General features: G+C 32.7%; 1 protein-coding gene across 1 annotated transcript in view; it reads left to right on the forward strand.

Annotated features, from left to right (window-relative positions):
- LOC108905800 (lysine-specific histone demethylase 1A-like) overlaps positions 1-23,587 on the forward strand; it is a 28,657-nt gene extending 5,070 nt beyond the window's left edge. The window contains exons 3-4 of the mRNA XM_018708820.1: positions 22,227-22,572; positions 23,174-23,587. Of these exons, the coding sequence (XP_018564336.1) occupies positions 22,227-22,572; positions 23,174-23,522 (695 nt within the window). The 3' untranslated portion in view covers positions 23,523-23,587. The remainder of the gene's footprint in view (positions 1-22,226; positions 22,573-23,173) is intronic.
- The last annotated feature ends 1,261 nt before the right edge of the window (positions 23,588-24,848 follow it).

Genomic DNA, 24,848 nt, shown 5'->3' on the forward strand with positions numbered 1-24,848 from the left:
ATTTGGCTCCGTCAAATTTTGTACTTAAATGCTATTCGTTGTTGCGGAAATATCAGTAATAATAATAACAGAAATTAACACTAAAAGTAATAGTAACTATAATAACAACTACTATTATTATTACTACAAAATGTTTGGCATGGTCTGTAGGGAGTGAGGAACATTTGTAGAAGTTGTGAGAGAAAGATATAAGAATAATAATTATGACGAGGATGATGATGATGATGAGGATGATGATGATGATAATAGGGATGAGGATGACGACAGCGACGGGAACGAGAATGAGGATGATGACGCGAATGACGACCATTACTTATAGCGATGACGATGATGATAACAAGAATGGCAATGACGATAGGTATTGATAATAAATTATTATAGCGAAGGTAGTAGCAATGTTGATGGTAACAATAATGAGGATAATGATAATGAATGAGGATTATGATGTGGATGATCACGACTACGATAACGATGGCTATAATGGTAACGATAACTATAACGATAACGGTGAGGATGAAGATGAGGGTGACGATGACGAGAACGATAATGAACAAGATAGGGAGGACGATGACGATGAGAATGATAATATTAATGCCGATGATAATAAAATATTATGGGTACAATAAGCGGTGATGGTGATGGTAACAATAGTGATGATAATGATCATAATTATATAAATACATACCTAATAAATAGACCATAGGCACGTAAAAAAATATTTTTTTCTTAAATATGTTGACCCGTTGAAGACGATGGAGGCATCAGAAATGTTCCATCACGTCATGATTTGTTCCTAACTTCAAAAAATAGCTCAAAATGAGTGGAAATCTCGATTTTAACTCGATAACACAGACGTGTTAAAAGGTCAAATTAAAAACTTCTCATTCCTGCACTTTTCTCTCTAAATGCCTCCTTGTGGAGTTAAAAGTCATTTTTAACCAACTTTGAGCTATATAAAAAAACTTTCTTTTTTCTTATGGGGGTCATCATATCGCTGAGCAAATAGAGCGTTTTTTGGCTTTTCAATGATAAGTAAGAAATTTCAAAAACAACCTCAAAAATCAATATTTTTAATAAATCTGGCAACACCGCATAATTCTAAAACTAAACAGAAGAATAAGATGTAAAATAAGTATAAAAAAACTGGTAATATTGTTTTTTAAATAAATATAAAGAATTAAGGATTCAATCTAAAAACTGTATTGATAATGATGATAACAGATTTATTCATTTCACTCAAAATAGTATTAAAAGGGGTGAGTCAGTTTTTTGTAGACAAACTTTAACAGGAGATAGATCATATGTTTTTAAAAAGAAAAGTTCCTATAAAAATATGTCGTAGAAGGCTTCGTTTCCGAGATACAGGGTGTTGAATATATTTTTTTTTCTCGAATTTTTATTATAACTTATAAACGAATGCTTAGATTTTTTTTCATGTTTGGGGGATAATGCCTATTAATTAAGAGGCATAAAACAAGCGATAAGAATATTCAAAAACTTGCACAATGGCGGAGTGGAGGGGGTGCTCAACACCTTTCTTAAACAGAACTTCTACGCCAATGACTATTTTTAAAAAAAACTGTTATTTTCATTATCTACATACAGTTTAACAAAAATAATGTCCCTTCTTCTGTTTCGAAATTCATGTGCGTTTCCGAGTTATTTTGATTTTTAGTGTTTGATGTGGTACTAAATTAATTTATTTATTATCATTTATGGGCTAAATGAAACCTACCTAAATATGGTTTGTTAAGGATTCTAAAAAGCCGAAATCTCTTATTCTTTATCTCTTTCCAATGTAGTCAAAATAAATATTTGTTATATCAAGCCATACTCAAATACAAGACTTTGATAAGTTGAAATCTGTTTAGTACACTAATTTTAACAATCCTTATATATTATGTGCTGCGTAAATACTAATGTACTGCAACTAAATTACAAAAAATAACATTGAATGAACATTGATGTTAATGTTTATGGAGAAATTTTTTGAATTTATAACAATATTTAATTAACAACTTCTTAAAACTTTTTGGCAACTGCACAATAATGTATTGTATGTATGTAATGTAACAGATTTCAACTTATAAAAGTCTTGTATTTGAGTATAGCTTGATATAACAAATATTTGTTTTGACTACATTGGAAAGAGATAAAGAATAAGAGATTTCGGCTTTTTAAAATCCTTAACAAACCATATTTAGGTAGGTTTCGTTGAAAGAATTAAATATTTAGCCGATAGTTGATAATAAATAAATTACTTAATTTAGTACCACAACAAACACTAAAAATCAAAATAACTCGGAAACGCACAGGAATTTCGAAACAGAAGAAGGGACATTATTTTTGTTAAACTGTATGTAGATAATGATAATAAGTTCTGTTTAAGAAATGGGTTGAGCACCCCCTCCACTCCGCCACTGTGCAAGTTTTTGAACATTCTTATCGCTTGTTTTATGCCCCCTAATTAATAGGCATTATCTCCCAAACATGAAAAAAATCTAAGCATTCGTTTATAAGTTATAATGAATATTCGAGAAAAAAAATTATATTCAACACCCCGTATCTCGGAAACGAAGCCTTCTACGACATATGTTTATAGGAACTTTTCTTTTTAAAAACATGCGTTCTATCTCCTATTAAAGTTTGTCTACAAAAAACTGACTCACCCTGTATATTAATTCTAAGAGAAAAACACTTACATTCCAAACGTTATGTACTTTAACAACTGCATACCACAATCTAGTCTTAATATATGTAACGCATTTGCCGATTTTTTTGCTTCAGTTTATACTATTTTTGATAATAAATCTTCTGCATTTGTTAATAACTGGCAATCCTTAAATACACTGTCTCACATCGATATTAATTCTGATATGGTTTTTAATAAATTAATTCATTTCAAGGAAAGCTTCAATATCTTTGTAATGCCTCTTTGGCTTGGCCATTATCATTACTATTTCAGATTTCTATTGATTTGGGTTATTTGCCAGATGTATGGAAATCAAGTTATATATTCCCACTGTGATCAAGTGATAAATCTGCTGTACGTAATTATAGACCAATTTGCTGTCTTACTGCAGCGGGAAAAGTTTTTGAGTCCATTGTTGCAGATGTTCTTCGTTTAAACTTCAATAGTTTAATTTCTCCTTATCAACATGGTGTTTGCCCCGGTCAGAGCACAGAAACAAACTTACTGATTTTCAGTAACTATATTGTGAAGGTTATTGAGGAGTTAACCACAAATTAATACTAAGTACATATATTAGAATCTTATGGGTTAATCGGGAACTTATTATTGTGGATGAAGTCATACTTAGTAAATAGAACTCAAATGGTTAAAGTTAAAGTGTTTACTTCACGCGAAATAATTGTAACATCTGGTGTTCCTCAGGGTAGCCATCTGGAACCAATATTGTTTCTTCTTTTTGTTAATCACCTGTCTCATAACTTGAAATCATGTAGATATTTAATGTTTACCGATGATTAGAAGTTATTTTTATGTGTTAAGGATTCTAAGGATAGTGATGCAATTCAGAGCGATTTGAATCAATTAGCTGAATGGTGCGAATCCCACGATATGGAGTTAAATCATAATAAATGTAAAGTAATTTATTTTACCCGTAGAAAGAATATTTGGTTGTCGGATTATTTTATTGAAAATATTAAACTTGAAAGAGTAAAGACAGTGAAAGATTTGGGAGCAAAATTTGATTATGAATTGAAATTCACTTCTCATATTGAAGATTATTGAGCAAATGTTTTAGAATGAGTGGTTTCATTAAACGACAAACTCGGGACTTCACTAATGTTACATCTATTTTTCTTTTATATAACTCTCTGGTGCGTTCAACTTTGGAATATTGTACTATTTGGAACCCATATTTTGCCAATCATAAACCGTTTGGAGCGTATTCAAAAGAAGTTTATGCTCTTTAAACTGAATATTAATAAAGATGATTATGAGTATAGCGAAAGATTACATCTACTTAGTATTCAATGTCTAAAATGTAGGAGACACTGTTCTTATTTAAAATTTGCTCATAAGCCTTTTCATACAAGAATAAATTGTAGTGAAATATTATCATTATTTAATATAAGAGTGCCAAACTATGCCACCAGGTCAAATGAATTTCTCTATTTAGATCAATCTCGCACCAATGTTGGATTATATTCTCCCATTAATGAAATTAGTAAGGCGGTTAATGGGTTGCCCCAGGATTTTGATATCCTTGAGGCATCGTGGTGTCAACTTACTAAGTTCATAAAACAACTTAGTTAGTATTTACTTGTAAATGATGATTGTTTTGTAGTATGTTATTTTTTACATTTACTTATTTGTTAAGTTAAGGTAACTATTGTTTATTGTAAATATTTGTTTAGAACAAGTGTTATTATTTATATCATTTGGGTTTTTTGGAGATACAAAAATTTAAATTAAATAAATTAAATAAACAAATAATTTTTCGAACTATTGTAGAAGTCTAAAATTTTTGCAAAAGCATATTATTAATGTCAGATTTAAATACAGGGTGAGTCATTAATAATGGTACAGAGCTTAATGGCAGGTTGTTAACGTCAAAATATAGCAATTGAGCCAAACATGCCTTAATCAATTGTTGCTCATTTTCGTTCTACAGGGTGTTAAAGTTGAAAAAATATTTTCTTTTTTTATTTATATTTTAAGTATGTATGGACCGATTGTTTTGAAAATTTGTAGTTTTACCTTTTTTGAGGTTGCAAATACGAATATGCAAATAGTGTTGGGGTCACGTCTAAGGGGCGCTAGTTGTACTGTCCTGTCAATGTAAAAATATGTCTAACTTTTTATATTTTACAATTTTGAACTACGTTGAATTCTAAATAAAAAGGGTATACTTCGATAAACTCAACTGTTTTCGAGATACAGACATTTTAAGTTTTTGAGATTCGACGGGAATTAAATTAGAAAATTATTTTTTCCAAAGTAGTGGGCATGTACATAATAAATTGACAGCTGTCACTACAATACTATATTGTTTCCTACTCAATTTGATTAAGAAGTAGTTTTTTCCTTGCCGTTATTTTTTAGATAAGAGAATATCTTAATAAAAGGCTAAGAAAGTGCATTGAAGTTGCTGGTAGTTAATAATTTGTTAAGATATGCATAATAAAATCTTCAATTGCTGTAATATTTGTCTTAATTCTTAATTCAGGCTTGGTATCTTAAGACCTGCTAATTTTCTAATTTAATTCCCGCCGAATCTCAAAAACTTAAAACGTCTGTATCCAGAAAAGGGTTTAGTTTATCGATTTGTAACTAGTACACCTTTTTTATTTAGAATTCAATCATTTGTAGTTAAAAAATTCAAAATTGTAAAATACAAAAAGTTAGACATATTTTTACATTGATAGGGTAGTATAACTATAGCGCCCTCTAGACGTGATCCCAACACTGTTCGTATATTCGTATTTGCCTCATCAAAAAACGTAAAACTACAAATTTTCAAAACAATCGGTCCGTACATACCTACTTAAAATATAGATAAAAAAGGAAAAGATATTTTCAACTTTAACCCCCTGGAGAACGAAAAGGAACAATAATTGATTAAGGCATGTTTGGCTCAATCACTATATTTTGACGTTAACAATATGCCATTAAGCTGTGTACCATTATTAATGACTCACCCTGTATATGTGATTGGTTCTTTTGAATTTTTGATACGTATTTTATCAACGAAAAATTAAAAAATGCAGGGTGCTCTGTTTGAAAATATAACTTCATATGTTCAAACAGAATGCCTAAATAAAACAACAGATTATACAGGGTGATTCAGAACTTATCCAAAAAAAAATTCTGGATGTACAGGGGACTCTTACAAATACAATTTTGTAAAGAAAAAATCAAAAAGGGCAATTCGAAAATTATTTAAAAATACACTTCTGCACGGCACTGGAAACTAGTCCACTGTAAAACCTGACCTGGCGCAATGCGACCGTCACGACGACAGTGATAAAAACGGGCAAAAACTTGAAAGAATTTCGCAAAGAAAAGAATAAATAGAATTTTATAGCACCTATTTTATATCAGCATCAACTGATTTTGTTCAAATTCATATGTGGTTTTAAATAATAAAATAATTTGACATACCTGATGTTACAACAACTGTTCAAAATTTTGTCCACCGACACATTTGGGTCCGTCTTACTCAATTTCTATGAACTAACACAAATGCTATCTTGTTTCACCATAACACAAATGCTTCACCATAATAAAAATGCTTTCTTGCTTCACCATAAACTAAAACGATATCCATCAACTCCAAGTTGTTGTACACGCAAGCCATTTTTGACACTAACTACTAAGCACTATAACTTTAATAAATTTTTTCTCGGAAACTATAAGGATTTTACAAAAATTTTGTTTACAATATTGACTCCATTTCTCATGCCGCATCTATTCCGAAATTTTTTTGGATAAGTTGTGAATCACCCTGTATAACAACTGAAAATAATATCGAATTGTGAAGAAATTGACTTGGTACAACATTTATATTAGGCATTTTTAAAATTTTTAATATCAATCAGAACGTAAATGGGACACCCTGTTTCCACAACAATTCAGTGGTTGTTCGATGTCATGACAAACGATATTTTTTTTATTATTTAACGTAATTTTATTAGTAAAATTTGATTTGTTATTAAATTATCAATGAAATTAATTGTAAATCGGTGCTACAAGTGTTTAACAAAATCATCACGGTAGGTGGTGCGACGCCTACTCTAATTACAGCACGGTAAGCTCAACTTCTATTCACGCCCAATCGCATAGGATGTTTAATAATTTTCACGCATGGCTATCAGGCGCGGATCGACTGGGTTGAAAGAATGCCGAGAAGAATACTATCATTATCTCCCCGTCTGTTATGGTGAAAATTAGAATATTTATTTCCCGCGAACAGGAACATGAATACATTAAATCTGAGTTTACAGCTACGAGGATTGGGTCATAATAGTTCTTAAGAAAACATTGAACGGAAAGGAATGTTTACTGCTATTTTATGTTCTAGTAAAAATATATATAAAAAAAAGTAATAAAAATGGTCTAGGCGGATTCGAAATGAGAGTTCTGACATTTTTTGCGTAAATCAAACTGTACATTGTGGGAAATTTCACAGTATTGTAGGATTTTTTACTATCAAACTTTTATGTGATCATTAGTTAAGTATCTATATAAAATCTGATACAGCTTGGTTTGATTACCAATTCAGCCTACATGGGTGGTATACACTTGCCTTGGTGTAAAATATTTTTTTATAGGAGATATATTCATTATTAACTTAAAAATAATAATATAACCGTATATTGTATAATTTTTTAATAAAATGTGCTATTTTACAACTTCAATGAAAGAGTCCTAAAACGTTGTCACATAATATTAATTTTTTCTTTGAATCCTCATTAAATTTCAATGTAAAAATAGTAAAGAACCTTCCCAGCGACAATATTTTTCTACATGGATATCAATCTATTTTCAATTCGTTGACTATTATATTTTATGAGACATTTTGTCACAAAAATGGGATTTGTGAATTTGAAACATTACATCATAACATTTTTTTTAACCACGGAACAGAGTAATAAAAAAATATTCACCAACAAATATATGCGATATACAGGGTGATTCAGAACTTATCAAAAAAAAATTCTGGATGTATAGGGGACGCTTACAAATACAATTTTATAAAGAAAAAATCAAAAAGGGCAGTTCAAAAATAATTTAAAAATACACTTCTGCACGGCACTGGGCACTGGTCCACTGTAAAACCTGACCTCGACCAATGCGACCGGCATGGGGCAAAGTGTGATAAAAACGGACAAAAACTCGCAAGAAAAGAAATAAATAGAATTTTATAGCACCTATTTTATATCAGCAAATTCAATTGGTTTTGCCGTTATTGTTATTATTGATTAATAAAATTAATTAGTGGTTTTAAATAATAAAATGATTTGACATACCTGATGTTACAACAACTGTTCAAAATTTTGTCCACCGACGTGTAAACACATCTGGGTCTGTCTTACTCAGTTTCTACGAACTAACACAAATGCTTCACCATAAATTAAAACTAAATCCATCAACTCCGAGTTGCTATACACGCAAGCCATTTTTGACACTAACTACTAAAAAACTATTGTAAACACTATGGCAACGACGACTGTAAAATCGGATTTCAGTATTCGGATTCGCTGAGGCCCCGTGGCCCTCCACGCGTATTACGAATGACGCTAGAGACTACGTTGTCCAGCTATGTAATGGTCGAAAGTACTACAACTTCAATAATTTTTTTCTTGGAAACTATAAGGATTTTACAATTTTTTTTACGATATTAACTCCATTTCTCATGCCCTATCTATTCTCAATTTTTTTTGGATAAGAATCACCCTGTATAGGGATTAGGGACGAAACTTCATTATAGTTTAAAGTAAAATATTGGTCGACTATTTGAATAGGATCGAATTCATTAAAGATGACCTCTTCAGGGGTAATTAGGATTACAGGAAAGTGGAAATATTAGTGCTCAAAAATCGTAATTTTTAAGACTGCTGTATACAACCACACCAGCTTTCCTTTATAAAGAATTTACTTTCAATAAATCAACACAGCTTTACAATGTACTACCTCTAATTTTGCTTGTTTTACACGATATATTTCAAATATTCAAGGCACCATTGGCCAAATGGATGTGGTTTGCATTGACTTCTTTAATGTATTCGACAGGATACAATGATTAGTATTACTACAGGAACTTAACATGATTTTAGTTATGAATTGCTTACGTTTTTGTTTGTTCCTACATTTATAATAGCATGCAATGTGGTTTCAAATAAAAGATCTTATGAAGCTACATGGTTCCCCAGGGTTCAAACTTGGGCACGCTACTCTTTCACCTATTGATTAATGATCTTGACAGTATACTGCTAAATTGTGCAGCTTCTCAGTCAGTCAAGCCCACAATCTACTGGAAGAACCTAATTATGTGAATAAATACGAATGAGGTACTTATACTCGAAAATTCAATCCTGTCCTACTGCCACCAGATTTTATAACCAGAAGGTTTAAATAAACATAATTTTTAAGTTGCTTCGAGACGTTTAATTGTCTTTTATCTTCTATTAATTAATAGCAATGCGTTGAAAACACTTAACTTCTACAGCGTTGTTCCACCATAGTTAATTCATACATTGGATAAATTTTACACTTTGTTTTCCTTTCGGTAATAGAGCTACATAGTTGCAATTTTCCGCACGGTTTTTTAAAGAAAACTTCAATAATTTGTCCGTTTCTACGATTCCTTTTCATTTTATACTTATGCTCAATGCAATTAACAACAAAAAAAAATAGTTTTTCGATTTTCATTTTCGCACTGTAGCTGTACTCTCTCTGGTTGTTTTCACTTCATTCACGTTTCCATAGACATCACATCTAAGTAATCAAAACTATGGTATTACTTAACAATAACTAATGAAGTGACTGAGTTTGCAAGAGTTTCGTGTATTATTATTATCCCATCAGGAATATTTTGTGTGTAAATGGAAGAGGTAATTCCAAGCATGGTACCTACCTGAGAATTAAACTCATTCGCTGTATAACTTTTTGACAATTCAATTTTATGAGAAACGGTAAACTTTGGTCGACGCAGGTAGTCGTTCTCTCAAATCTATAAATGTACTTTACCTGCTTAATTTTTCTACATCGTTTCACAGTTTTATCAGAAGGACTTGTATGTTATTGAAGCATAAAATTGGTACTAATAATCCTATAAATTACTACTACGGTGAAATTCCAATCTGAATGGTCTGATATTGTCATTTAAAGTCAGTACGTATCAATTTTTAATCTGCTTTCAGGTAAGCAGGTGCACATTAATTTAGTTCATTTGAAATCATTCCAGAAACATTTCTGAAATATCAGGAACGGTTGATGAACGTGATGTTTAACTTTCTAGGGTGGTCTCTATTTAGCATTGTGTATCTTTTGACGACCATTAAGCTTTAGCGGACATTTCCGGACGGACGGATAGAGCAGCAGATTAGACGCAATTAAAGCAGATGGAACAAATTTAGGTTAATGGTGATTATATTTATGCTTACGAAATGGTCTTCTAATAAGTACCCCATTAATAAAATGTATATGATTAAGCTTCTTAGGGTTAAATTTTAATAGGTAATTTTTATTATGTTTTTGAGAAAATAAATTTGTTTGACACGACGTATTTTTCTAAACATTTTACATCTAATAGTTCTTGACCCAATAAATTATTACAGCTCGCTACTAATTTGTCTAAACCTATCATCATATATTGCTAATTTGTACTAACGTATTTAATTTGTAACGGCATGCCATAATTTTTGCGGAAAGTGTACCTAATATATCGGTTTGAGTTAATTTTTTTTTATAATAAATGCAATTTTATTCATGCACTTTAGTATTTTTATTTAGAAGTCATGATTTGAAAACCCCTCTACCTCAAAAATGAGGACTTCAAGGAAAATCCTTCTTTAACAAATATTTTTAATTTTGGATAAGGAAAGTGCTTCTTCACTCTGATAAATCGTGTTACATCTTATTTGTGATACTGTTTTACAATTAATAAATTTATTTATATAGTTTAAGGGTACACAACAATAGGTATACTGTAGGTTGGTTCACCAGAGGGCGACATTCAAATTATCCGGGAGATTCAAATGACTGTGGTACCTGTAAGAGCCGTAGTAGCGATAAGATGTAGCGGCTGTAGTACCTGCAAGCAGTGGCGTCTTTTCAGGTGACGCAAATGACGCACCGCTTCACCTAAAATTTTTGTTTGGTTGTGCAATTTAAAATTATTTTAAATTTTATATAAATTTTATAATTTAGGTATAATTCTATATTGAAAATGTATTTGTTGTATCTGTATGTATCTGTTTGTTTGTTTAATACGCAGAAATAAACAGAATGGTTACGCGGTGNGGTATATATTTTTTTACTGAAAATAGCAGTTAATTTACATTATCGGATTGTTAATGTGAAAATATAAACATTAGACTGTTGACTATTCCATGTTATACGTGTTTTAAGGTCACTTTTGAAGAAGAAACTACATGTAATTTTAAAAACCGTATTTCTGTTTTTATAATGAAGGAATAGTAATTATAAGATTGTTTAAGCTTATTAACTAAAAATTATTGCCTACTCAATAAAAAAATATTATTGTCCTCGATAATCTATTACTGATTAATAAAATATTTACTCTCTTTCCTTATTAGATTGTATGTACACAAATTGGAGCCGTTCCTGAAAAATCGGGCGAATGTGGCTGCAGTGTAAATTATTAGACTTGAAGCGTTGGCCGCTAGAACAGCACCTGCCGGGGTCCCGTTTCGTGACTCACGCTGGGCGATATTTTTTGTACAAAATCCCGTCCTTAACAGTTTATACAATACGCATCGCTCAGTGTACGATTATAACGGTTCTTAGTTAATATTTGTTTTGTATAATAATTGTAGAAATTTCCTATATATGATCCAGTATGTATTTTATGGAAAATAGGTGACAAAAAGGATTTTTTAATTTGCGAGAGACCCGTGCCTTATTCTCTCGATAAGAAAAAAGGGGAAGTCAAAAGGCAATCTGTACGTTCGAAAGTTTCGGAATGAATGATAAGTGGTTGTGTGGAAGTAAGAAAACTTTTCTGTATGCCGTGTTTAATTGTGGGTGTAATGTCGAGCGTGTGGAATAAGGAGGGATTTAACAATTTTGAGAACGTCACGCGAGGCTGTCGTAACCACAAAGCTTCTTTGAAACATACATGTACGGTGTGCGTTAATGTTCGCAGAAGTCCGGGAGCCGAACTAATATTTCTATTTTTTATAAGATCTAAATGAAAATCCTTCTCACGAACGTCAATTTTTCGGTAATATTGCAAATGCAACTAAACATTTCCAGATTCATTTAAAGGCGTTTGACCATGAAAATTAGAAAATTTTCACATGCGACGGTTTTTTTTTCTTTTTAGTCGGTCAATGAATATGCTTCACCTATTAATGTAACGAGCCGCCACTGCCTGCAAGAGCTGTAAGACCTAAGGACGGTAGTATCGGTAAGACTACAGCTCTCACTGGTAGTTCAGCTCTTACGAGTACTACAGCTACAACTCTTACAGTTCTTACAACATTTACAGGTCTTACAGATACTACAGCTCCTACAGATCTACAGTCATTTGAATCTACCCGCAAATTTGAATTCGTTGTGATTGGTCGAACACGTGACGTAAGCAGAAAGAACGTGGCTTAAAAACGGTTTCGGGGGTGAGATCAACCGATGATATATCTATCTACTACCAACTTTGCAACTTATCAATCCTGAAAACTGACCAGATTCAGAGATTTATCTTATGCCAACCGTCCAAATTTCAACCTCCATCTGACCGAGAGTAATGAAAAAGTGAAGCAGTGTAATTGATACTTTTGGATGAATATTAAAGGTAAATAAATATTTCTAAAATAATAAAAAATAAATTAGAACCAATTGTCTCCAATTTCCTGGCCTGTTTACTCAAGTTGAAGATGTAATTTACCACAATGTTTGTAATATCTACTCCAGCATCTCATTTCTAGATCAATTTATTGGGTCAAAAATTAGGGTGATGGAAGTTTTTTTTTTAATTTACATTCGTATTAATCTTGTAACATTCATTCACATGAAACTAACCCCATCCTGCAGCTTGGTCAAAACGTTCGTTATGTAATGTATTGAATCGACAAGTATGTACCTGCCAAGTATAAGGAAAACTATCCATGTATGTGTCATTTAATCACCGGGATGAAAGCGATTTTTATTTTCCTCGAAATAACTTCGATTCATAAGGCTTCAAAGGGAATTCTACGGGATTCCCAGGCGTAATTGAGATAATTGCATGGCTCCACAATGTATTCAGGGTGTGTGTGTGTATGGTGCCCGCATAAGTAAGCGTTAAAGAGGTAAAATAAGAAGCTGTCCCTGGTGTAGCGCAGACAAATGACAGTCGGCGGCTTAGTTTATGGAGCGACCACCGCGGCAGGATTTGATCTCGGAACTAATGGCCACCTCCTTAATGATTGGAATTGTAATCCCGGTGTTTACCGACTTTAATTGGTCGCGTCAGATGCAGAACAGTGTGTTTGACCGTTGTACAAGGATTTATGTGCAAGTCCGTCCTAGTAATGGCTCCCACAGGACTGCATTGTCTCTTGCCGTTGTTGCACGGCCTTCTGCTCATTTCTGCGCTCTCCGCTGACCGCATGGTTCGAATGTTTCCGATGCTCGCGGTATTCGGGGAGATGCTCCTTGCAGATTGATGTTAATTAATGTTATGTACCTTTCCGCTAATGCGGATTCATGTCAAATTCTTCCCTTATTGTTATGGCCGTGGGGAATTTCTCATTTGCTGGGATCCGTGTTTACGTGACGTATGTACCGAAGCGGAGTTGTTTTTCCAGTTTGCCCGTAAAAAATACCTTTATTCCAGGCGGGTAATGTTTATTGGGTTTTTATTCAATAAGGCGACGGTTTTTACTGAATCGGATTTCTGCTTTTACGGAATCAACGTTCGAGAGAGGAAATTTAATGGCAGTAAGTTTATAATTTGTTCACAATTAGTATTTTTAATTGTGGTTAAGTGACATCTGGTTAGTTAACGATTCTTTTCACTGTATTACTAAACTGTTGCCTTATATCCGAGGAAAGTGAAATATATACATTGTAAAAAAACTGAGTGTTAAATAACACTCAACGTGATTTGTAATTATCCACATTCATGAGTAGGTATACACATTTACAGAACATTATCTAGAAATAGTTAAGGAGGTATATCGGGGTCCGAGGGAAGTGAGGATCGCAGGGGGGGTCATATGCTTTTCTTATGGGACTAAAACCCGCTGCCAACTTGAAAAAATTAAATTCTGTTGAAATTATTTGCGATAAACATTATCTATGTAGCAAAGAAATCTACTCAATATGCACATNATGGCCGTGGGGAATTTCTCATTTGCTGGGATCCGTGTTTACGTGACGTATGTACCGAAGCGGAGTTGTTTTTCCAGTTTGCCCGTAAAAAATACCTTTATTCCAGGCGGGTAATGTTTATTGGGTTTTTATTCAATAAGGCGACGGTTTTTACTGAATCGGATTTCTGCCTTTACGGAATCGACGTTCGAGAGAAGAAATTTAATGGTTTACGCAGTAAGTTTATAATTTGTTCACAATTAGTATTTTTAATTGTGGTTAAGTGACATCTGGTTAGTTAACGATTCTTTTCACTGTATTACTAAACTGTTGCCTTATATCCGAGGAAAGTGAAATATATACATTGTAAAAAAACTGAGTGTTAAATAACACTCAACGTGATTTGTAATTATCCACATTCATGAGTAGGTATACACATTTACAGAACATTATCTAGAAATAGTTAAGGAGGTATATCGGGGTCCGAGGGAAGTGAGGATCGCAGGGGGGGGTCAGATGCTTTTCTTATGGGACTAAAACCCGCTGCCAACTTGAAAAAATTAAATTCTGTTGAAATTATTTGCGATAAACATTATCTATGTAGCAAAGAAATCTACTCAATATGCACATAACATACATATTGAAAATTAACAACATAAAAATATCATATTTAAGTAGTTTTAAAGTATATTTAATGAACGCATAAACACTATGTAGATGTGGCAACAGCGCTAATAATCGAATGCAGTTGTACACACTGCGAACCTACAGACCTCGGACATCGGAGATATTACGCGTCAAATTTGGGTAAAGATGCGTACGCGTTCAAAAATGTATTGTGTGTAAACTATGTAAAATATAATTATTATATATAGCAAATATATCGTATAATATTCGCGAAGATTTATATCCTTTATTTAAAATCCGTAAATCATGTGAACTGGTAAAACAACGAGAAAATAATTATGTTAATTTAGTTCTAAAGAAATGAAATGACACTCACGCCCATCTCTCGTCCAAGTCAAAGAAAATGTTGGATGCAATTTTGAAGGTTCTGTGATATAAATTACATTATTTCTCACTCTTCGTGTTTTTCATCTCTATTTTAGTAATGTTACCAAAGTTTTGCAACTACATATAACTAATTTTTTAGGTATAAAGTTTGCTGAGAAATATTTGTTCCTTTGTTATTCTGTACAAAAGCTTTTATCTCAAGTATTACTAATTATATTAATCAAGTAAAAAAAACTTTATATAACCCTAAATATTGCTGGGTACGAATTACAGTGTTTTTATAAACCATTAAATATAATAAAAGGATTTATCAACTGTATTTTTTATTCCAATAAATATATCACAGCTTCCTAGCCTTTTTTAATTAATTTAATTTTTTAAAAACATTACAAAAAATAATCTGTTGTGGATAATTTATTGTTGATAACAATGTACATGGGATTTAGAAAAAATGTATATGTTTGAAATCATTTCGTATTTATCAAGTCTTTCAAATGTATTCCCTAAGTCAGACAGAAATGTAATTATTGGTTTCTGTTTCTAATTAATACAGCTGTACTATGTTCAAAACTTACATTAGTTTTACATCAAAAATAAGATAATACTGTGTACTATATATGGAAAAGTTTTGTTTCACAATTTCTACATACAAAAAGAGCCGCACCGTCCATCTTCGCCATATAAACCTATGTTAGAATGAGCAACTTTCAACAACAATATGTAGATTAAAAAAAAAATCAAGAAAATATGACGCACAGAGGGAGCATTGTGTAATACGCTATATAAATACCTCCTTAAGGTTATGCAACTTTTTAGTGGAAATTTAATTGCAAGTTTACTTATGAAATACTAAAATGTTTTGTTTGTGTATATCCACAAATTTGCTGACAGGTGGAATAACTATTGTATTCATAGCGTTTCTTATTCTGCAACAAAATATACTTCGTCTTCGACAATGACTTAAAAAGTAGTTATGTCAAGTACATACATAGTAGAGCACAAATTATGTAAGAATACACAATCACACACAAAAAAGTGCAATATGGTTTTGACCAAACTAGTATAGCCTATAGTATTTTGACGCACTGAATCCGAATCCACTGTCAGAATTGCGCCAACACGTCTAATTTTATCTAACCTCAAAAAATAGGTCAAAAATAGACGAAGAATTATGAGAATTATGGTATGTAGAGGTTTCAGATTAACGCTATATTGAATCCGTGGAGGCTTTTAGATTCGCTAATCACGAATTTGAATTCAGAATTGCAAAACTCAACATGGCGGATCCAATATGGTGGACGAGATTTATAAAAAAATCAACAGTTTAATCCCGAATTAGATCCTGGAGGGTTTCGGGAGTTGCTAATCACGAATACGAACTCAGAATTGCAAATTCAAACATGGCGGACCAGGATCCAATTTGGTTGATTTTGTGGATGAATGTATGCATCATCAGATGGATGGCTTTTTAAAAACATAATAGATGGATCCTTTGGAAGTTGACATAACCTGACCAACTAAATCAGACACAAAAAACAGTTCCTGATGAAGCTGTGAACCCCAAACGTAACATAACCTGCCTTATTTTTTCTAAAATTTAACGAGAAAGAAAATATTTCTCAGAAATTTGGACACGCACTTTAATTTCATCCTATAGTTGTATTGTCACATAAAACAAAAAAATCAATGTAAAGAGCTTAAAATACAAAACAACTGACGAGAACTTGTATGGAAAAAGCATATACGAAATTTTCATTAATGTTTTTGCCCTATGTTTCCAGTAATAATTCAATTACACAGAAAACACTTCTTTTCTGTAAGAAATTTATTTGGCTCTTCATGAGTATAATGGTGGGAGAGTGTCATTTTGAGAATATTGACAAACTAAAATATAAATGAATGACATTATAAACATGTGAGATATGTTAATAAACTCGATGGATAGGGTTGTTTTAATGAACACGTCTTACGTCGTTGCTCATTTTTTCATCGTCCAAAAAAGACCTACTAACACCTCTGCTACAGGGTGTGCAAGTTTTTTTGTGTTCGGTTTTATTTTCTAAACAACTTTAGTGTTTTGAATTAAATTTACGTGATGGTAGCCATTTTTTACCATTTTCTGTTATTGTGTTCGGGTATACTTAAATAATAAATAAATGTAATCTTAAATGTATTAAGAAAAGATAATGATGTTAATTATTGCTCTATATATATGATGAAATTGTATTTGTATTTCATAGCAAAAAATAATTTCGAAGTTAGTACCATCAAAATTCAAAAAAGCGAATGGTATTAATTTTATTTTTCAAAACTATTTCAGTGCCAACCAGTGCGCAGATAAGTTGCCTGCACCTTTGTAATGTTTAAATTGCATTAATTTAAATATTTTTGCAACCTGAGTTTAAATCTTTTATATGAATCGAAATGTCTTCCAAACATTAGACCTAGGTAATTTCAACAATTTCTGTTTTACTTCATAACTGTGCTACCTAATTGGAGTAGATTTTTTAATTTAATAAAATCAAACTCAAATATAGGTATCCTTAAATAAATTCTTCACGTAAACTCTTATTTGGTGCACTTGTACCTAAATCAGAGTAAATGTCCTCATTACTGAGTTAGTTTAAATGTATATTAATTTCGAGTAACTTGAATGGCGCTGTGAAGATGGCACCACTTACATATTGGTACTGTAAACCTCGACCACAGTTGATAGGGGCCCGTTAGATGCTCCAGAAGAGCGTGATGGCCAGGCCTTAGCCGGTGGCGGCGAGTCTCAGCTGGCGGGGCTCAACCAGGACAGGAGTAGCCCCCGCGAAGTGAATTAATTTCAACAGTGTACCTATATCCTAATTAATCATTTATGAATGATTTATTTCTGCACTCAATATTTAGTTAGTTAAAAACCAAGTCTGAGTAAAAAAATACTCAATAATAGTTACTTAATTCATATTAGAGAAAAAGTCAACTCTAAATTGGTTTTATATACTCAGAATAGAGCCAAAAAGTCGCTCAATTGATAGTTAGCAGTTATTCGGATTTGAGTAAAACTCACTCATTCCTGCTGCAATGGTTTCACTCAGTTGTACTCATACGAATAGAGAGAAAATTTCACTCAATCGGGTGTTGACAGAAATTGATACTTTATTGAGTAAAATCAAGGGAACCCATAGAACAGCTCTCTCGTGCAATATCATAATTTGTCTACAAGTTTATACTCGTATATCTTTTGCATAGGTAGATTTTTGGTATCGAAGAACATTGTTTAGTTTCATTTGTTGGAATTTTTGGATTAAATATTGAATTTGTACTTTTAAAATAAAGTAAAAATAAGAGACCTTTAAAAACATTTACGCTTGTTAAAATAGATATCTTGATTGGTTTATGAAATTAAACGAATTGAAGAAGAATGAATATGATTAGAAAGGACTTGGTTACATAGCAACTACCAATAATTTTTTAACATCTGTTTATGACATGCTTTTTTGGATATATCTCTCTTACAATTAGAGATAGACCCATCGAATCCAATGCTATAAGAAAGGGACATATCCAAATAAGTAATACTATACATGGTACTTCACTGAAAAGATAAATTTTTGAATTACATCAACAATTGATGTCACCGGTAAAAAAGATACATTTTTCATGTCATTTAGAATATTATGGGTGCAAAAATCCTTCCGACTCTCACTTGTATGTTAATTTTATCCACATGATTAAAAGATTTCTTACATTAGTTTTACATCAAAAATAAAATAATACTGTGTACTATCTATGGAAAAGTTTTGTTTCACAATTTCTACATACAAAAAGAGCCGCACCGTCCATCTTCGCCATATAAACCTATGTTAGAATGAGCAACTTTCAACAACAATACCTATGTAGATTAAAAAAAAATCAAAAAAATATGACGCACAGAGGGAGCATTGTGTAATACGCTATATAAATTTCAAGTACATCTGTGCATTTTAGTAAACCCGATATACCTCCTTATGGTTATGCAACTTTTTAGTGGAAATTTAATTGCAAGTTTACTTATGAAATACTAAAATGTTTTGTTTGTGTATATCCACAAATTTGCTGACAGGTGGAATAACTATTGTATTCATAGCGTTTCTTATTCTGCAACAAAATATACTTCGTCTTCGACAATGACTTAAAAAGTAGTTATGTCAAGTACATACATAGTAGAGCACAAATTATGTAAGAATACACAACCACACACAAAAAAGTGAAATATGGTTTTGACCAAACTAGTATATCCTATAGTATTTTGACGCACTGAATCCGAATCCACTGTCAGAATTGCGCCAACACGTCTCATTTTATCTAACCTCAAAAAATAGGTCAAAAATAGACGAAGAATTATGAGAATTATGGTATGTAGAGGTTTCAGATTAACGCTATATTGAATCCGTGGAGGCTTTTAGATTCGCTAATCACGAATTTGAATTCAGAATTGCAAAACTCAACATGGCGGATCCAATATGGTGGACGAGATTTAAAAAAAATCAACAGTTTAATCCCGAATTAGATCCTGGAGGGTTTTGGGGAGTTGCTAATCACGAATACGAACTCAGAATTGCAAATTCAAACATGGCGGACCAGGATCCAATTTGGTTGATTTTGTGGATGAATGTATGCATCATCAGATGGATGGCTTTTTAAAAACATAATAGATGGATCCTTTGGAAGTTGACATAACCTGACCAACTAAATCAGACACAAAAAACAGTTCCTGATGAAGCTGTGAACCCCAAACGTAACATAACCTGCCTTATTTTTTCTAAAATTTAACGAGAAAGAAAATATTTCTCAGAAATTTGGACACGCACTTTAATTTCATCCTATAATTGTATTGTCACAAAACAAAAAAATCAATGTAAAGAGCTTAAAATACAAAACAACTGAGGAGAACTTGTATGGAAAAAGCATATACGAAATTTTCATTAATGTTTTTGCCCTATGTTTCCAGTAATAATTCAATTACACAGAAAACACTTCTTTTCTGTAAGAAATTTATTTGGCTCTTCATGAGTATAATGGTGGGAGAGTGTCATTTTGAGAATATTGACAAACTAAAATATAAATGAATGACATTATAAACATGTGAGATATGTTAATAAACTCGATGGATAGGGTTGTTTTAATGAACACGTCTTACGTCGTTGCTCGTTTTTTCATCGCCCAAAAAAGACCTACTAACACCTCTGCTACAGGGTGTGCAAGTTTTTTTGTGTTCGGTTTTATTTTCTAAACAACTTTAATGTTTTGAATTAAATTTACGTGATTGTAGCCATTTTTTACCATTTTCTGTTATTGTGTTCGGGTATACTTAAATAATAAATAAATGTAATCTTAAATGAATTAAGGAAAGATAATGATGTTAATTATTGCCCTATATATATATGATAAAATTGTATTTGTATTTCATAGCAAAAAATAATTTCGAAGTTAGTACCATCAAAATTCAAAAAAGCGAATGGTATTAATTTTATTTTTCAAAACTATTTCAGTGCCAACCAGTGCGCAGATAAGTTGCCTGCACCTTTGTAATGTTTAAATTGCATTAATTTAAATATTTTTGCAACCTGAGTTTAAATCTTTTATATGAATCGAAATGTCTTCCAAACATTAGACCTAGGTAATTTCAACAATTTCTGTTTTACTTCATAACCGTGCTACCTAATTGGAGTAGATTTTTTAATTTAATAAAATCAAAATCAAATATAGGTATCCTTAAATAAATTCTTCACGTAAACTCGTATTTGGTGCACTTGTACCTAAATCAGAGTAAATGTCTTCATTACTGAGTTAGTTTAAATGTATATTAATTTCGAGTAACTTGAATGGCGCTGTGAAGATGGCACCACTTACATATTGGTACTGTAAACCTTGACCACAGTTGATAGGGGCCCGTTAGATGCTCCAGAAGAGCGTGATGGCCAGGCCTTAGCCGGTGGCGGCGAGTCTCAGCTGGCGGGGCTCAGCCAAGACAGGAGTAGCCCCCGCGAAGTGAATTAATTTCAACAGTGTACCTATATCCTAATTAATCATTTATGAAGGATTTATTTCTGCACTCCATATTTAGTTAATTAAAAACCAAGTCTGAGTAAAAAAATACTCAATAATAGTTATTTAAATCATATTAGAGAAAAAGTCAACTCTAAATTGGTTTTGTATACTCAGATTAGTGTCAAAAAGTCGCTCAATTGATAGTTCGCAGTAATTCGGATTTGAGTAAAACTCGCTCATTTCTGCTGCAATGGTTTCACTCAGTTGTACTCTTACGAATAGAGTGAAAATTTCACTCAATCGGGTGTGGACAGAAATTGATACTTTATTGAGTAAAATCAAGGTAGCCCATGGAACAGCTGTCTGCGCTATATCATCATTTGTCTACAAGTTTATACTCGTATATCTTTTGCATAGCTGAATTTTTGGTATCGAAGAACATTGTTTAGTTTCATTTGTTGGAATTTTTGGATTAAATATTGAATTTGTACTTTTAAAATAAAGTAAAAATAAGAGACCTTTAAAAACATTTACGCTTGTTAAAATAGATATCTTGATTGGTTTATGAAATTAAACGAATTGAAGAAGAATGAATATGATTAGAAAGGACTTGGTTACATAGCAACTACCAATAATTTTTTAACATCTGTTTATGACATGCTTTTTTGGATATATCTCTCTTACAATTAGAGATAGACCCATCGAATCCAATGCTATAAGAAAGGGACATATCCAAATAAGTAATACTATACATGGTACTTCACTGAAAAGATAAATTTTTGAATTACATCAACAATTGATGTCACCGGTAAAAAAGATACATTTTTCATGTCATTTAGAATATTATGGGTGCAAAAATCCTTCCGACTCTCACTTGTATGTTAATTTTATCCACATGATTAAAAGATTTCATACTCACATATTCTATGTGAATTATTTTTTAGTACATCTCATCCTAGAACTCATTTTGCAAAAACCATAATAAAAGGTGCATATTTTAGCAACCTAGGAAAATTATGTCGCAAAAGATTATGATAAGTTCGTCTGGCTTCCTTGAACTTGCGCAGTGATTTCACGTTTGCTTGTCGTTGAAGCTCCTTGCGTTAAATCTAAAATATGTTTCATGTAAATCTTTACATCTATCTAGTCAATTTACCGAAACAACCACTAACGACCATTTCTTCTCTAGCTGACGTCGTGCTGTGCACTCTACCCTTGGGCGTCCTGAAGCTGTGTGCCGCGCCTTCCAGTAGTCAACTGAACACGGTGCAGTTTTCTCCACCTCTACCTGATTGGAAAACCTCCGCAATTCAACGGTTAGGTTTCGGTAACCTAAACAAGGTAGTCCTGTGTTTCGAAAGGATTTTCTGGAATCCTCAAGCTAACTTATTCGGGCACGTAGGAAGCACCACCGCCAGCAGAGGCGAACTCTTCTTGTTCTGGAACCTGTATAAGGCACCGGTATTGCTGGCTTTGGTAGCTGGTGAGGCTGCGGCTATAATGGAGAACGTTACCGATGACGTTATTGTTGGAAGGTAAGATGATTTATGAGTTAATATTTACTACCAATGAAAACAGACTAGATTACTTAAGCAGTCAGAAGTGCGCCCAATGAAGAAGACAACTAAACTTAGAAAAGCATACATTCATACATATTCGAATTATTTCATAATGCGGTTATAAGAATGCCTAAAGATCATTTGGTCTATCCATAAGCTTGTGGATGTTCTATACAACAACACCATTTTGGTGCTGCTTTTAGTCAATGTACTGTCAGAGAACATGTGAAAGATACAAACATATAAAAATTTCGGTTGTCTCGTTTTCAGTACATGATAAATAAAGATCCAGGTAGAGACTTGTAGCAAAAGAAGGCTCGAAGTGCTTGCGCCTAAGCTTAATATGTTATCGGAACACTATGCCGATTGAACGCCACAAATTTTCATGCAGAGAATATACAAAATTATTTCGTACATTAAAAGATAAAAAAATTGTGATTTGATTAATTTATGACTCGACTCTTTTTACTATTTTGGCACTGAAATATAATAATTTTCCCTCGTAATAATTTTTAAATTTGACAAATATACCGAATTATAATTTTTCAATAACTGATGTTTGTTTACTTCTTTGCAGGTGCATTGCAGTTTTGCGCGGTATTTTCGGCCAGTCAGGTGTCCCCCAACCGAAAGAAACAGTGGTGACGCGTTGGAGAGCAGATCCCTGGTCTCGGGGCTCGTACAGTTTTGTGGCCGTTGGTAGTTCCGGCAGCGATTACGACCTTCTAGCTTCTCCAGTCATACCACCGAACCCACAAGGAGTTTCAGTGACCTCTGGACCGGCCAGAGTATTTTTTGCTGGAGAACACACGATAAGAAACTACCCAGCCACAGTTCACGGGGCTTTTCTAAGCGGACTTCGTGAAGCTAGTCGCATCGCCGATCAAATCATCGGCAATCCTTGCCAACCTCAGCCAGCTGAATAATAAAAGATGTTTTGGGTTTTAATTTATGACTGCCTTACTGTTTATAATTGAATTGTATCGCTAAGTTATTTTAATAAAGATTTGATTTTCAATAAAATAGTTTATGTTAAACGTTATCCTGGCAAAATTTAATCTATTGTTTAGTCCAGAACGTTGATGCCAATCAGCGATACGTATGTATTTTGAGCTCTCTTCATAAGGAACATTATAAAAATCTCGGGGTAGAAAAGATGATGCAGGAAGAGATTGCACCGTAGTATCGGAGAGGGTTTCTATAGATTTTTTCAGATTTTTTCCGGGGTCCAAAAATTTTCACGAAAATTACCAAAAAAGTGCCCATTTAGAGTCAAGATCTTACATATGACTTGTTGTTATGCGGTAACGATTAATTTTTAATTTTCTTAAGAGCCTCCTTTCATCAAGACAATGAAAATTACTGAAACTGGAAGGGTTAAAGAGAAACAGTTTGCACTACCGCACAAGGAATTTCTATATAACTTTATCCCAAAGATTTTCCGAAAATATCCATGGACATCTATGAAAATTGTTAAAATATGAATGTGGCCATCTAGACATGGGATCGTACACAATTTACGTGCTGATCATGGGGTAATTTTTGTTTAAGAACCTCCTTTAATATAGAAAATGTAAAGATCTCGGAAACTGAGGGAGTTAGAGAGGAACAGATGGCACCACCAGATAGGAGAGAGTCTCTAGTCGTGGAGAATTTTTTCAGATTTTTGTGAGGCCCAAATGTTTTCTGAAAACATAGGACTTTTTCATGAAAATTATCATAACAGAGGAGTTAGTTTTGTTTAAATTGGGTTAGAAACGAACAGTTTGCACTATCGTATAGGGAAGGGTTTCTATGTTCTAAGAGAATTTTTCAGATGTTTCCGAAGTCCAAAGATTTTTCGAAAGTATCGATGGGAAGAAGATTTGATAAGTGCTCATCTGCAGCCGAGATCTTACATATTTTGACTTGCTGATCGTACAGTAAAGGTTATTTTTTGTCTAAGAGCCTCCTTTCTTCTAGAAAATGTGAAAATTTCCTAAAATTGAAGTAATCCTTCCACTTTCCTTCCTGTCCTTCCTCTAACGAGAGGCGCTGATTGCACCACCACGGGAAGACTGCTATGGTCTTGGGGAAATTTTTTAAGTTTTTTGGAGACCCAAAAGATTTCCGAAAATATGGACAATGAATATCGTCAAAAAATTAAGGTTCCCATGTAGATTAAAGATCTTACATATTTCGAATTGATGATCATGCAAGAATAGTTATTTTTTGTCTAACAACCTACTTTCACAAAAAAAAAATGTAAAAAT

This window comes from Anoplophora glabripennis, unplaced genomic scaffold (genome assembly GCF_000390285.2).
Source record: "Anoplophora glabripennis isolate ALB-LARVAE unplaced genomic scaffold, Agla_2.0 scaffold148, whole genome shotgun sequence".
NCBI lineage: Eukaryota > Metazoa > Arthropoda > Insecta > Coleoptera > Cerambycidae > Anoplophora > Anoplophora glabripennis.